At 38.3% G+C, this 13,778-nt stretch overlaps 1 protein-coding gene across 1 annotated transcript in view; it reads left to right on the forward strand.

Annotated features, from left to right (window-relative positions):
- The first annotated feature begins 328 nt into the window (after positions 1–328).
- LOC145999513 (chymotrypsin-1-like) overlaps positions 329–13,778 on the forward strand; it is a 56,393-nt gene continuing 42,943 nt past the window's right edge. Inside the window, exons 1-2 of the mRNA XM_083136475.1 lie at positions 329–379; positions 1,533–1,572. Of these exons, the coding sequence (XP_082992601.1) occupies positions 335–379; positions 1,533–1,572 (85 nt within the window). The 5' untranslated portion in view covers positions 329–334. The remainder of the gene's footprint in view (positions 380–1,532; positions 1,573–13,778) is intronic.

Here is a 13,778-nt window from a genome sequence, read left to right on the forward strand (position 1 = left end):
TCGTTTTAAGCGTCATTCGATCTCAATTAACTCTTGCGTTCTTAATACTTTGCCCAAGGACATACCCACTTTAGATGAATTCACTTCCTCTTCATTGTTTTTTTGGAAATTTAACAATGAAAACATCATTAACATCTTCTGGACATTGACCTTGGCTAACAATGTCTTTTGGAGACAAAAATTAGAAGAGAAGATATTTGGGATTTTCCAATAACCTACACGATAAAGCAAATACTTAACATTATCAATGACGAATCTTGTTATGTCATTAAAATTTTATATAAATATTCCTTGTGATGAACACTGACAGTAGATCTTGAAGTGTTATTCGAAAATGAAGAGCTTAATATTGATTGCTTTGTTGTTTGGAGCGGCTCAGGTAAGGAATGTTAGACAGCTTTATTGGTAGTTGGAGGACTACAGGCTCCTCTAGAAAAAACTGTATATTTCGTACAGTTGAATTTGATTAAATGAATAGGGTAGGGGAGTAATAATTACAAGCAAATTGGTTCAGTCCTTCAGCTTTAGTGGGAGAGGGGTGGGTGGCAGTATCATTAAAAAAATCCTTACAATGCGTTACCATTGGGAAACGCCCTGTGTAAATCATGACTAACGTAATATTATAAGAATAATTCCAGACATTAGACGGACGTTCATGAATGAATTAACACAGCAGGCCTTTAGCTAGAACTGATCTTCAGGGGAGGGGGCTCACAAGTTATCTGGGGGCTTTGTAAACCAAGTCTATTTTTCAAAAGTTTAACAGTATTAAATGAAGGTAAGTTGTGTGTGTGGGGAGAGGGGCAGTAACTTAATATAAAACTTAGTTAGAAATATCATTCAAATACTACAGTTTTTTTCTATGTCTTCTAAAGTGAAGTGTTAATTGATTCCTACTGACATAATTTCTTAGTACACACTTAATACTACTTTTGATGATACAGATATTTATACCACACACAAAAAAGGCACAATATTCATTCACAGTGACTATCGTACATTCCACCCCCGGCCGAAGCAATAAAGTTTGCAAAGCTTGGGAGCTGTTGGCCTTTGATGCAGATGTGGAAGGAATGTGGATTATAACGTCAGTCACAGATTTCTGTTTAAAGGGGAGGCCACAACAGGGACAGAGAAGGTACAGATAAAGAAGCTCACCTATGGAAGAACCTTCTAAAGTCTAGAGAATCTTTGAAATACTTGCAGCTACTTAGACTACGGCTCGTAAACAAGATGAACGAATGTAATAGCTGCTGTTCATGTTCTGTGAATTTATCTTTCAATCTGCTGTCTACATTTTCACTGCAAATAAACTATACAAAATAATTTTACCTTGGGTTGACGGCAGTGCCAGGGAGGGGGAGGCTCAGTTCCCTCTGGCCCTTGCCTGGCTACGGGCCAGTAACACAAGATGGTAAGATGAAGCATGGCAACCTATTCTGTAATAAACCTTTTGAGTATATTGGTGTGTAATTGTTTTATATGCATGTTAAATGGTGAACACACTGATTTATAATATTTATTTTCCATAGGCAGTACCTCGCAGGGATAGCTTGGCATCCTTAACCATCGGTAAGTATTTTCAGAGTTTTCGCACTCTTCTTTATAAATTGAATTGATATAATAGAAAAACTTAATGTGATTGCACTGTATTAAGGAGAAAAATTGGCAATCAAGGAAGGAAAAAGTGATGTAGCTTAGTTTCATTCAATAATTTGAGTCTGCAACAATTTGAAGAATCTTTACCATCAAATTGATGGTAAAAACAAATATAAATAAAAGGAATAATTAATTCAATGTTATTTGAGATTGTTGAGGTAATTTCTAGAAAGTGTTTTACTTCTATTTCCAGTAAATTTTCATGAGCCATATGTTGCATGAAATATATTTTACAAAACTGGACATGAATTTTACTTAATTTTAATATTGCACATGGACACCCGCAGGGATAATCAAAGCAAAGAGAACACTGCCTGTTCATGGAATAAAAGGAAAATGACTGTTATTCATCTCTTCTTATTTCTTCCATATTCTTTTCGACTTTCGATCATCTTATCTAAGTTTTTATCCCCTTGTTCATGTCTACTTCCTTTCTACCAGGTCACCCCTTTCACCATCTTTCGTCCCGTTTTCTGTCTCGTTTTTTTCTCGCTTTCTCACTGTGTGCAATTCCATATTTATTTACCTTCCTTTCTCTCACTCTTTCTAATTCGGCTCGTTATTCTTCTTTCCGTTTATTTCGCATCTTTATTACTCTTTCTTCTCTTTCTTCTCTCTCTTCCTCTCTCCCTAACTCTGTTCGTTTTTCTTCTCTCCGTCTATCTCATTTCTTTATTTCTCTTTCATTTACTTATCTCTCTCTCTCTCTATCTCTAATCCGGCACGTTTCTTTCCTTTTATCTCGTTTCATTATTTCTTTTTCCTTTCTTTCTCTCTGTCGATTCATTCTTTAATTTTTCTTTCTGTTACTGCTTTATTCATTTTCTCATTCCTTCTTTCAATTTACTATTTCTATTAGTCCTTTCTATTTATTTTTTCTCTCATTTATCTCTCTATTTAACAGCATTGGTTTATGTCTGGTTTCTCACGTTTTCTGTCATTCTCTTACGCTCTATTGCCGGATCCCGTGGCGGAGTGGCTAGCGCATGGCGTTACGACGCCAAGGGTCCCAAGTTCGAATCCCGGCCTATGCGTGGATGTTTGTGAGTGTATAATCATCAATTTCAACATGTTTCAAGTCCACTTTATGCACAGTAAGGCTAATCGGGACTGGACCTACAGTTTTAAGTGGGATCCGAACCACTATGTGCCTACCACGCTACCACTGCGCCATCGGAGAGGCCAATCAATTTCACCATGTCATCACTCCTCTCTATCTTCGCAAATTAGCCAAAAGGGCACAAAAAGCGAAGTAAAATAAACCAAGTCATTAAGTCCTACGCTCTATTTCTTCTTTCAGGTTTCGTTTTTTTTATCTCTATTCACTATATACTTTGTTCTTCGTTCAATATATTCTACTTTTCGATGTTAATCTCTATCCGCTCGGAAAATTATGTTAGACTATACACGTAGGCAATTTCGGCACTCCCTGCACTATGGCTTCTTAATGCTGTTATGTCTACCAAGAGAAAACAAACTTTCCTTGCTCGCCTCAGTTTTGGCATCCAATCGCCGCCTTTGCATGTAAACAACAGTGAAGATCCACAATAGTATGGCGCTCTTACAAAACAACACGAAAATTAGGATAAGTCTCTGTTGAAGTGTTAATGATATTTTTATTTGGTTAAGCAAAATTACGCACATTCTCACCTGAGCTGTAGCCCAATTCAGTATTTGTGACCCGGCAGTGGTGTATTCCGAAAATTTGACCTTGTTTACAGCAACAAGCCTTACTTATTGCATGCATTTATTATCCGCGCACTAATTGATTGATTTGAAGTTCTAAGTCCACTTTATGCACAGTAAGGCTAATCGGGACTGGACCTACAGTTTAAAGTGGGATCCGAACCACTATGTGCCTCCACCCGGTATCGAACCCGGGATCCCTTGATTACATATCCGCCCACTGAGATTGACTGGATATAATAGAAATAAAACACAGTAATTTTAAGACCACTGTTTGTCATATACGCTAATCGGCTGGACCTACGAGTTAAAGAGAGTTTTGAACCACTGTGCAATATGCTTCCACTGGGGATCGAAACCGGGACACCTTGATTTCGTGTATTATTATAAATTGCACAACGTTAGTCTATGATATGTAAAACCTACCTTATTTATCTTATTTTTCCACTGTATTCTTGATGTGTAGGAGAGGAATCACTATTATACGAAAAGGTTTTTTTTATAACAAAGATTAAATGAGGTTTTCCAGTTATATGTCGATCCGATCTGATCAATGCATCTCGATAAGCTTGTGTGCTCGATGTTGCTGCGCTAGCTGCTTTAATTATGTATGGCCCGGGACTTTATGTCCTATAGAACTGTCAGTTATGTATGTAATTATGTCATAAAAAGTTTAAAAAAATATGTGATAAAAATTAAAAATATATAAGAAAAATGCAGAAATATTCCTAGTAAAGCCAAAAATATTCACAAGAGTACTTTCGAATTTCTCATTATATGAGAAGTGAATATATTCCAGGGAAGAACGACTAGGGTGATAGAGGTAAGTAAAGTGCTCCCCTGTGCTTAGCACGACGCCATGAAGGTGTATAGGGGGTGTGGGTATAACGCCTCACACGTTCTTGATCCGGTAGTGAGTGGTGTGATCAGCATCACGTCCCTGACCGCCTTCACCTTCCAGGGTTTCCCCCAAGAACCCATGTCCTTCGACGCTGGGTGGGCGCCGGGGCCGCTTCCATCCTTAGAAAAGTTCCTGGATTTGAACCGGCCGGGGATCGAACTCGGAACCTTGAGAATGGTAGTCAGACGCGTTACCGACTGAGCCACCGCGGATACTTTTGGCTAGTCGGCTAGGCTTACTACCGATTTCCTTTAATGAAATGTTCCTCCCTTGTTAAACCGGGGAGGATAAAGAAAAGATGAAAACAAGAGGATGGATCAGGATCTGTAAAAGCTTGTCCCTTGCTCGGCATACTTCCTTTTGTTTGAAACAAGTCCGCTAGAGAAGTACAAACATGATCTGGAGATTTTCTTAAAAATATATATTTCCTCAAAATATCTTCATTACAATTCAATTTCTCTGTTTCCCAGGGACGCCCGTTTTTGAGATGATGCTGGATTTTCCCTTTATGCCAAACACAGAGTGCTAGGTGCCAACGAAGTTCAAATTTTGCTAGGTTTAGAACCATTATGCTAGAGTTTGCATCGTCGTCGAGGAACCCACGGATCCTTCTTCGCGGACCGTATAACTGGGCAACGCCCCGCGCACCCCAGCGTACCTCCGCCCTCCCTTGCACTGTCCCTCACCCATCTGCCTTGACGATAAAGGTTCCTCAGCAGCAGGCAAAGACGGTCGGTCGTCTTTGGGCAACAGATCTGGAACAGGGTTTCGGAGCGGAGTGCGGAGCGTACTAAAGGAGCGCTCCAGAGCGACTTCAAAGCGTCAGTTCTACTACGCTCCTCGCTCCGAGCGGAGCGTGGTACGACAGCACTCCGATCCGGAGCGGAGTGGTTCCACTTCTTGAGAGACACGCTCCGTTCCGGAGCGGAGTGCTTCGACTTTCTCAGTCGTACGCTCCGATCCGGAGCGGAGCGTGATATAACAGCACTCCGCTCCGGAGCGGAGTGGTTCAGCTTTTTGAGACGTATGCTCCGATCCGGAGCGGAGCGTGATACAACAGCACTCCGCTCCGGAGCGGAGTGGTTCGGCTTTCTGAGACACACGCTCCGATCCGGAGCGGAGCGTGATACAGCAGTACTCCGCTCCGGAGCGGAGTGGTTCAGATTTTTTAGACGCACGTTCCGATCCGGAGCGGAGCGTGAGACAACAGCACTCCGCTCCGGAGCGTGGTGCTTTTGACAGCATGCACCGATCCGGTTAGGAGTTTGTTTTACAATAATGCTGTAATGCAACTATGAATAATGGGAACGTGCACATTAAAGCCGACTTCCGTGACGGAATGGTTATAGTAGAACCACATGAAAAAGAGCCTGCAGTCCTGTTTCCACGTACTCTAGTTGTTTGTCTGTATGATCGCCCCCGCTTGGAGGGAAGGGACAGAGTGGATCATGCTTCCTTATGGCCCTAGTCGAACGGGTGAAGGGGGAAGTGCGCGGGGACTTTTGGCCGAAGCTTTTATGTTTGTGGTCGCTCTACAGCACAGCACCGTATGACATCAGGGATCCGTGGGGTGGTTCAAATCCCGGCATGGGCTTGTACAGGGTCAACGAAGTTAGTAATAAGTTTGTTTTATACACTTGTATGTTGAATTTTATCTTGTGCAAATATGCTGTATAAAGAAACAAACTGCCGGACTACGAAGTGAGGCGACTGTACAATCTTTGTGTGTATCGTTCATCAATTTAATCATAACATCGATCATTCCTATCTTCGCGATTAGCCAAAAGCGACAAAAAAAGAAGTAAAATGAACTAAATAAATCAATCAATCATGCACATTAAACATTGGTAAAACAATACAAGAATGTTGTTTTGGCTCAATAGCGAGAGAGAGAGAGAGAGAGAGAGACAGAGAGAGAGAGAGAGAAAGGGAGAGTTATAGTACGTAAATTGTTCATTTGATCTAAGTTGAAATATGAATTAAGTTACGTAAATAGTATTTCTGTATTGAGATGTACTATTTTGTATTGTGACTCTTAGATATAAGAGTTTGAATGTTATGTGTTGAACAGGTTACGAAAAATTTCAAGCAATTAGTTTTCCTGCTTTGCGGATTTGTCCGACCACCTCCCCCATACAACAGACAGCTTCGTTTTGTGCCGTGTTCCTTGCAGGTGACTCAGTGCAATCGGCTAGCGCATTGGTCTTGTGCCCGTTTCAAGAGGGGAGGAGGGTGAAACTGCTACATAGCTTGTTTGTGTGTGCTTTCGGGGTTGAGAACTTCGTTCGCTTCGCTGTACGTTGCGTTCGACTTATCCGTACATGGTAGATACATCGCCTTTGCCAGACAGATCCAGTGTTGCCAGTTGTGTTAGAATTATGCTACACCCATTCTGGCTAGATTGTTCTCCTTTAAAAGTATTACTTGCGCGTGCTGTTCTTCTCTTCGCTGTCATAAAATGAAACCTTTAAAAGCTGTGTTCTCTTGTATCATTACATGCTTATTATGTGTGCTTGTCAACGGTGGTGTATGGACATTTAATGAAATTTTTAACGCTGCTGATACATGGACGTCTTCAGGATTTTTTCCAGGAACGGACAAGCAAGGTATTTTTCCAAGGGAGGAGGGCAGAATGAGGCAGAATTTCCCAAAGGTATTACTCCCTTTAAAAGAAATTCGACAGTTTGAAGTTATCATGTTCGTGCAACGCCCTTGCAATAATTAACATATATTCCTGTGACTGAAATAAAATTATATGCGTGAAATATGTACTTCTTGATTGAATTTCATTTCCGGGCGGCGTGCCCCCCCCCCCTTCCGGACGTCCATGCGAATGGAGAAATCATTCCAACCAGTCTCGGTTAATGGAATTATAAGCTGACTAGATTTGTTAAATCAATATATAAGAACAACAAAGAGAAATCCGTAATTGTTAATTCTATGCATCATAAGCCACGAGAATCATGGAAGATCTATACTGTAATAATGAATTGAAGGAAACCATGCCGAGTTTTTATTTATGGCTTACCTGTTCAAGTAGGAATGGAAAGGTGCACAAAAAGAATTACAAAAAAATGTATGTAGAAGAAAACCAAGTATTTTGATCAAGTTATTGCTATAATTGTAATCAACAATGACCAATTGTCCTTTCAACTAAGTATAAGTTTCAATTTGTCTTTTCCGGACTATTACCTTTGCCTTGCCTTTAATCGTATATCTCTCATGATCCATAATTTTAAACAAATTCTAGATAAGTTGGCAAAAAAATAGGACACCGAAACTATTGGAAAATAAATATACTGTGATAGAGAAACAAACACAAAGGAAACACCAATGACATTAACACGGGTCAAACCAACACCATTTGTCGTTGAGAGCTGAACTCATATCCACGAACTCGCAGAAATATTCCCATGGAATTTGTTATTCGTCTGATATTGAATACCCAATGATGCTTTCTGTTATGTAATAGGCACTTATGAAGTGAATACATTATTAGGACTTTGCCAGATTTCAGAAAACACACACACATACCCATACGTAAAAGATATGAATAAGAGGTTGTTCGTTTGGAAATTAATTTCCAAGTTGTATTTTTATGCTCTTGTGAATAGATGTAAAGGAAAGTGAAGTCTCTTATTGTTAAACAGAATTACAAATGAATATTTGCTTAAGGATTAATTTATCACAATATACATTGCAAGTATACATTCAACATACGTTGAAACAATGCCTTATGTTATGGACTTTTGGTGGATTTAAGGGAGAATTCACACCGAAGAAACACGCAACAAGCAACATGCAACATGCAACATGCAACATGCGACATGCGCCATGCAACACGCGACACGAGTGTTTCACACCGAAGAGACAAAATGCCCGCGGCAAGTGACACTTGGTTTCTTTGCCCAGTTTGAATGATGGTACCGACATAATTGCATTAATCAGTTTATTAGTCACTCGAATATAACGTAACAAGAGACATTGTTACATGGAAACTGCGTTGTAAAATTTGTGCAAATTATGGAGAGAGGCATGTTGTGCACGAGAAAACTGAGAAATAATATGCACTGAAATCAAACTGTATGCGCTAGACTTTTCAGCCTGAATAAAGCGAATACCTAACCACTAGAGAAATGGTTCTCAACCTTCTTGAAACCATGTCACGGTATTCTTTTTAAGTCAATGCCCTTAGCCGAAGAATTTTCGTCGTAAATCTTTACAGTATTGAAGATTTTATGCATGAATTAACATGTACCTATGAAATTAAATATTGATAAATAAATTCTAGCATAATCATAAGAGTAATAATAGTCTGATTACGTGTGTATATTTGTTGACAAATATAAAAATATGGAAGACAAAGTGGTAACGTCGTCTCCTTGTAATTAAGTGATCCCGGGTTCGATAACCGGGGAGGCACCGGGCAGATCCAGTTCCGATTAGTCTATTTGTGCATAAAATGGACTTAAAAAACAAAAACTCGCAACTCAAATATGATATTGGGATGATGATAAGTAGTATAAAATATGATATTATAAACTCGATAAATGAAGAGCCCCCCCTCTGGCAGATTTGGCTACACTTAAAACTAGCTCAACATGCCCATATGAGCTTATTGCTCAAGTGTGGAACCCTGTCTAATCCAAGATTTTTGTAAAAATGCCCTCGGGAATTTCCTGTGAAATGAAGAGCCCCCTCAGATTGATTTGCCCACACTTACAAAAGTTGCATCAGCCAGATTGTTGTCCATAAGCTTGTTAAAAATATGCCCCTTTTGATATTGTTTTTGATACGCTTCAAATTAAGCCAAAATCCTCATAAAACCCACACCCACCCACACCCACACATACACACACACACACACACACACACACACACACACACACACACACACATGTTTACTTCTTGTTTATTTCTATTGCATCATGCTGTGCAACAAATTATAAGGCAAGAGCTCTTGCATCATGCTGTGCAACAAATTATTATGCAATAAATTATTAGGCATGTGTTGTTTTCTGTTTGGTTAATTATGACATAATGTGATGATGTGTTATATTCTGATTGCTTATTGTTTCAGATGTTTTAATCTATGCTTAGGGTATATAAAGAGATTTTGCATTACATATCAGCCAGTATTGTGAGAGTGGCTGAGGAGTACAGATGTGTTGTTACAATGCTTCTCATACTACAGGCCTGTTTGGTTTAATATATAACATTTCTTATTATTCAATTTCTGCTATATTGAACAAAAGGGCTTATATTTTGCATAAAAAATCTGATATTTGTTACATCCAGCTTGTTTGTTGTAATCCACTCATATTTAGAGTCAGGCTTATATCTGTCCCAGCCTGTTATACAAAAATCAATACATAACACAGTGTAAGGTTATTGCTTTTCTAGGACATGCATGTCTGTGCAGGCATTTGTGGAAGGTCAGTGTAGATCAATATTTATTCTCTTTTTTCCACTTGTAGGCCATTAGCTTTACAACATGTCATAGTAAGCATAGAGTTTTGATTAAAACCCAAGAAATTTTATATAATAAACCGAGGATAAAAATTAATAATAATATTAATAATAATTAATAATATTAACATTAAGTATATACACTAAATATATAAAGCACATTGCTGAACCCAACTTATATTTTTTATTCAGTATAAAGTTTTGAATTGAACCCCAGGAAATCTTATATAATAAACAACAACAAAAATGCCAAATCAAAAAGATTGTAATCAATGCAATAAAAATATATTTAGCTCTAATTGGGCTAGACACCAAAAAAATTGTGATCCGGGCAAATATAGAACTCCTACTAAAATTTGCCCAAAATGTTATAAAAGATATAGTCTGGAAGATTTCTTATATAAACATAAAAATAATTGCTCTGCACAGTCATCAACATTGCCTCCACAACCATCTACATCTGGTCTGAAAAGAAAGCATGAAGCACCTGTTAATGCTAGAACAGCAAAGCAGCCACGCTATGCACCACCTATCCATAGCAGTTTTAATGGCCAACTTAGGGATCACCGGTTGGTATCAGAGCCAAGATGTGACATTAAGAATTTTTTGAACAGTGTAAATCCTGATGTGCAGGCAATTCTAAATGCACAAAATGGCTCTTATAAGCTGTCCCTCAAATTGTTTACACAATATAAGAAACCAAATGGCACAAAATTTACACAGCCCCACATAACAGAAACTGTACCGGTATATTCAAATATAAATTTAGACAAAATAATAAGCAGTTTGATAGATCAATTGAATATTAAAGATTCTGAATTTGCTGGAAAAGAGTCAGGATGGAGCCTATGCGGATCTCCACACAAGCTCTATGTTAATATTTCTGAATTCAGCCCATTACAAGGATCTACATATTTGCCATTACCTGCCAATATTAAAAACAAAAGAGCCGTGGTTAAAATAGAAAATAATGATGAGAAATGCTTTTTGTGGTGTATTTTATCTGCTTTGTTTCCAGTTTCAAGGAATCCTCAGAGAATAAGTTATTATAAACAATATGAACACAATTTTGATGAAGCAATGGAGGGTTTAGAATATCCAATGTCTGTTCAGAATATTGATAAATTTGAAAAAAAGGCCCGGGATATCAATGGTAAACAATTATCTATTAATGTATTTATTTGTTCTACTGGCCGTGACAATTGCTTGATAGCACCTCTCAGAATCAGTACATTTGATGATGATTCTGCTGTTCCGATTGATCTGCTCTTAATTGAAGGGGATGGCACACACCATTACACTCTGATACATAATCTTGAAGCTTTAGTCAGAACACAACTAGACAAATCTAATAGAATATTTAGGTTGTGCAGAAGATGTTTAACTGTATTTGATGGTCAAAAAATAATAAATGGTGTTTGTGAATGTAACACAGAAATTGCTAAAAACAAGTTAATTGAACATTTAAAATACTGTGGCAACCCTCTGAAGTGACTTCATCTAATGAGCAAAAATTGATCAGGACTGTTTATTATCCTAGATACCAGCCAATAACAAGAAAAGCCAAATACAAGGTGGGTGATCAAGTAAGAATCAGCAAATATAAGCACTTATTCAAAAGAGGCTTTACAAGAAACTGGAGCACTGAATTATTTACAGTGGTTCAAGTTAAACCTGGGATCCTTAACACATATATAATAAAAGATCACCGAGGAGAAATTCTCAAAGGCAGGTTCTATGAAGAAGAGCTCAACAAAACTAAACAGCCTGACACATATCTCATAGAAAAAATCATCCGCAGAAAAGGCAACAAGTTACTTGTCAAATGGCTAGGACTCCCAGAACACAGCTGGATCGATGCAGACAAAGTGATAATATGAACACCTGGGATGTTATAAAGAGGCTGCCAGAACCTGAACAGCAGATTAAGAGAAATGGAAAGTTGCTACCTGATAATATTAGATGTCTTATTGTTGGGCCATCGGCTTGTGGTAAAACTACACTAATGATTGATAATTTTTTATTGGCACCCAACTGGTTAGACTGGAAAAATAGGCACTTGTATGTGTTCTCTAAGAGCTTGGAACAATTAAAATATCAACAGCTGATGAAGCTATATGATGGATTGGATATAGCCACTTTTGAACCAGATGTTAAGCCACTCCATGAATGTCTTGATAACTCTGTTGTTGTGTTTGATGACATTATACTGGATAATCAAAACAAGGTTAGAAATTTCTTTACACAGGGCCGACACAAAAACATTGATTGCTTCTACCTGGCACAGACTTTTTCTAAAATACCGAAGCAGCTGATCCGAGACAACAGCAATTTTATATGTGTGTTTCATCAAGACCATACCAACCTCAAACACATACATGATGAATATGTAGGTGGGGACTTGAGCTACAATGATTTTTCCAAGTTTTGCAGTGGGTGCTGGAACCAGGACAGTTATGGGTTTGTCACAATTGATATGACAAGAAAACCCAATAGTGGCAAATACAGAAATAAAATCAACAATTTTCTAGACATTGAAACATATATAAATAAACATGAAAAGGCCAATTATTGATGATCTTAAATTAAAAGATTACCTTGTAAAAAGATTTAAGGGATGGAAATCAGAGAACCGAGGTTTTTATGAGCAACACAAGCGCACAGAACAGCCTATTATTGATGCTATTAGTGAATTAGGTAAAAATATTAAAATTGTTACAGAGCAAAATCAAAATTTGATCACAGAGCTTGTACCTGTAGCTGCTAGGAACATATTAGATTATCCATTCACCCCACTTTCTAGTATTCATACACCTAGTCCTGTTGGTCCTCGAAGAATTGAAGCTACTCAGGATCCTATTGAATTGGGTCTTCTTGCTCAAAAATATTTAAGCACACCTAAAGACAACAAAGATGAGGTCTTTGGCTTATATGCTGACACAGAGCGTGATGGTAGCATCATACATAGAATTGGCAATTTCAGAGTAACATTTATGGGAGATGATATAATTGTATATTCAGAATCTCATCTTGGAGAAAAAGGTGCTTTTGTTAAGTATCCTGGAACACCTGGATTGTGGGAACTGATGACTAGGAAGAGACCTGGCAGCTATACTGATCAAGATTATGAGCATTACAAAGAAATATTAATAAAATCAGATGCTCTATACCAGAACAATGATCCCACATAAAAAAGAGTCAAGTCTAGCAGTGGAGCAAAATACAACAATTTAATCAAGCCCATATGGTCACAGATCAAGACTGGCAGTGGAATCAAACAATACAACACCCTGCCTACAGAATTTGTGTGGGTTGATGATGTCAGGAAACTTGTAGATAGGTTGCTGGTGATAGCTGGGGAGGAAAATGCTGGCAACCACAATTTTTACAATGAAAAGGTTGGAATTATGGACATGATAAGCACCAAATTGTCTAATTTTATAGTGAATGACACTAAGGGGATTGGATATCTTATAAAAATTATTAATACTCTACCACCCAAATTTTGGAATATTTCTGAGGGTCGGGGGTTGGTTAATGACATTATAAACAAGCTGCCATTTGAACTACACATTCCAGGCTATCAATATTGTCGTCCCGGTACAAAATTGGACCATAGATTAAACAGAGGTGATCCTGGTGTTAATCCCCTAGATGCTGCTTGTAGAGACCATGACGTAGCATACAACACAGATTCTGATCTTGACAAGAGACATGTTGCAGACAAGAAATTAGAAGAGGCTGCATTTGGTAGTGTAACGCTATTGCATGGGGTTTCTAATAACTAAGAACTTACTACTAACTCTTCAACTAAAAAGGCATTGTTTCGTGTCATGACATATGTTTATTATCTTAGACCTACACTATAGAACCAAATTACTATTTGCTAGCTTCATGGCCATATCCTGATTATAGCTAATAGGCAAGTTCTAAGTGGAAAGACCACTTAGTAAAAATGGGTCTTACCCTCTAAGATAGCAGCGGCGTCAGGCAGGGCGGCCTCTCGTCGTCACCCAAGTTGGCAGGACACAGACCCCGAACCTCGTTTTGCAAGAAGTATATA

Source organism: Lepisma saccharinum, chromosome 15 (genome assembly GCF_977018435.1).
Source record: "Lepisma saccharinum chromosome 15, izLepSacc3.1, whole genome shotgun sequence".
NCBI classification, from domain to species: Eukaryota; Metazoa; Arthropoda; class Insecta; order Zygentoma; family Lepismatidae; genus Lepisma; species Lepisma saccharinum.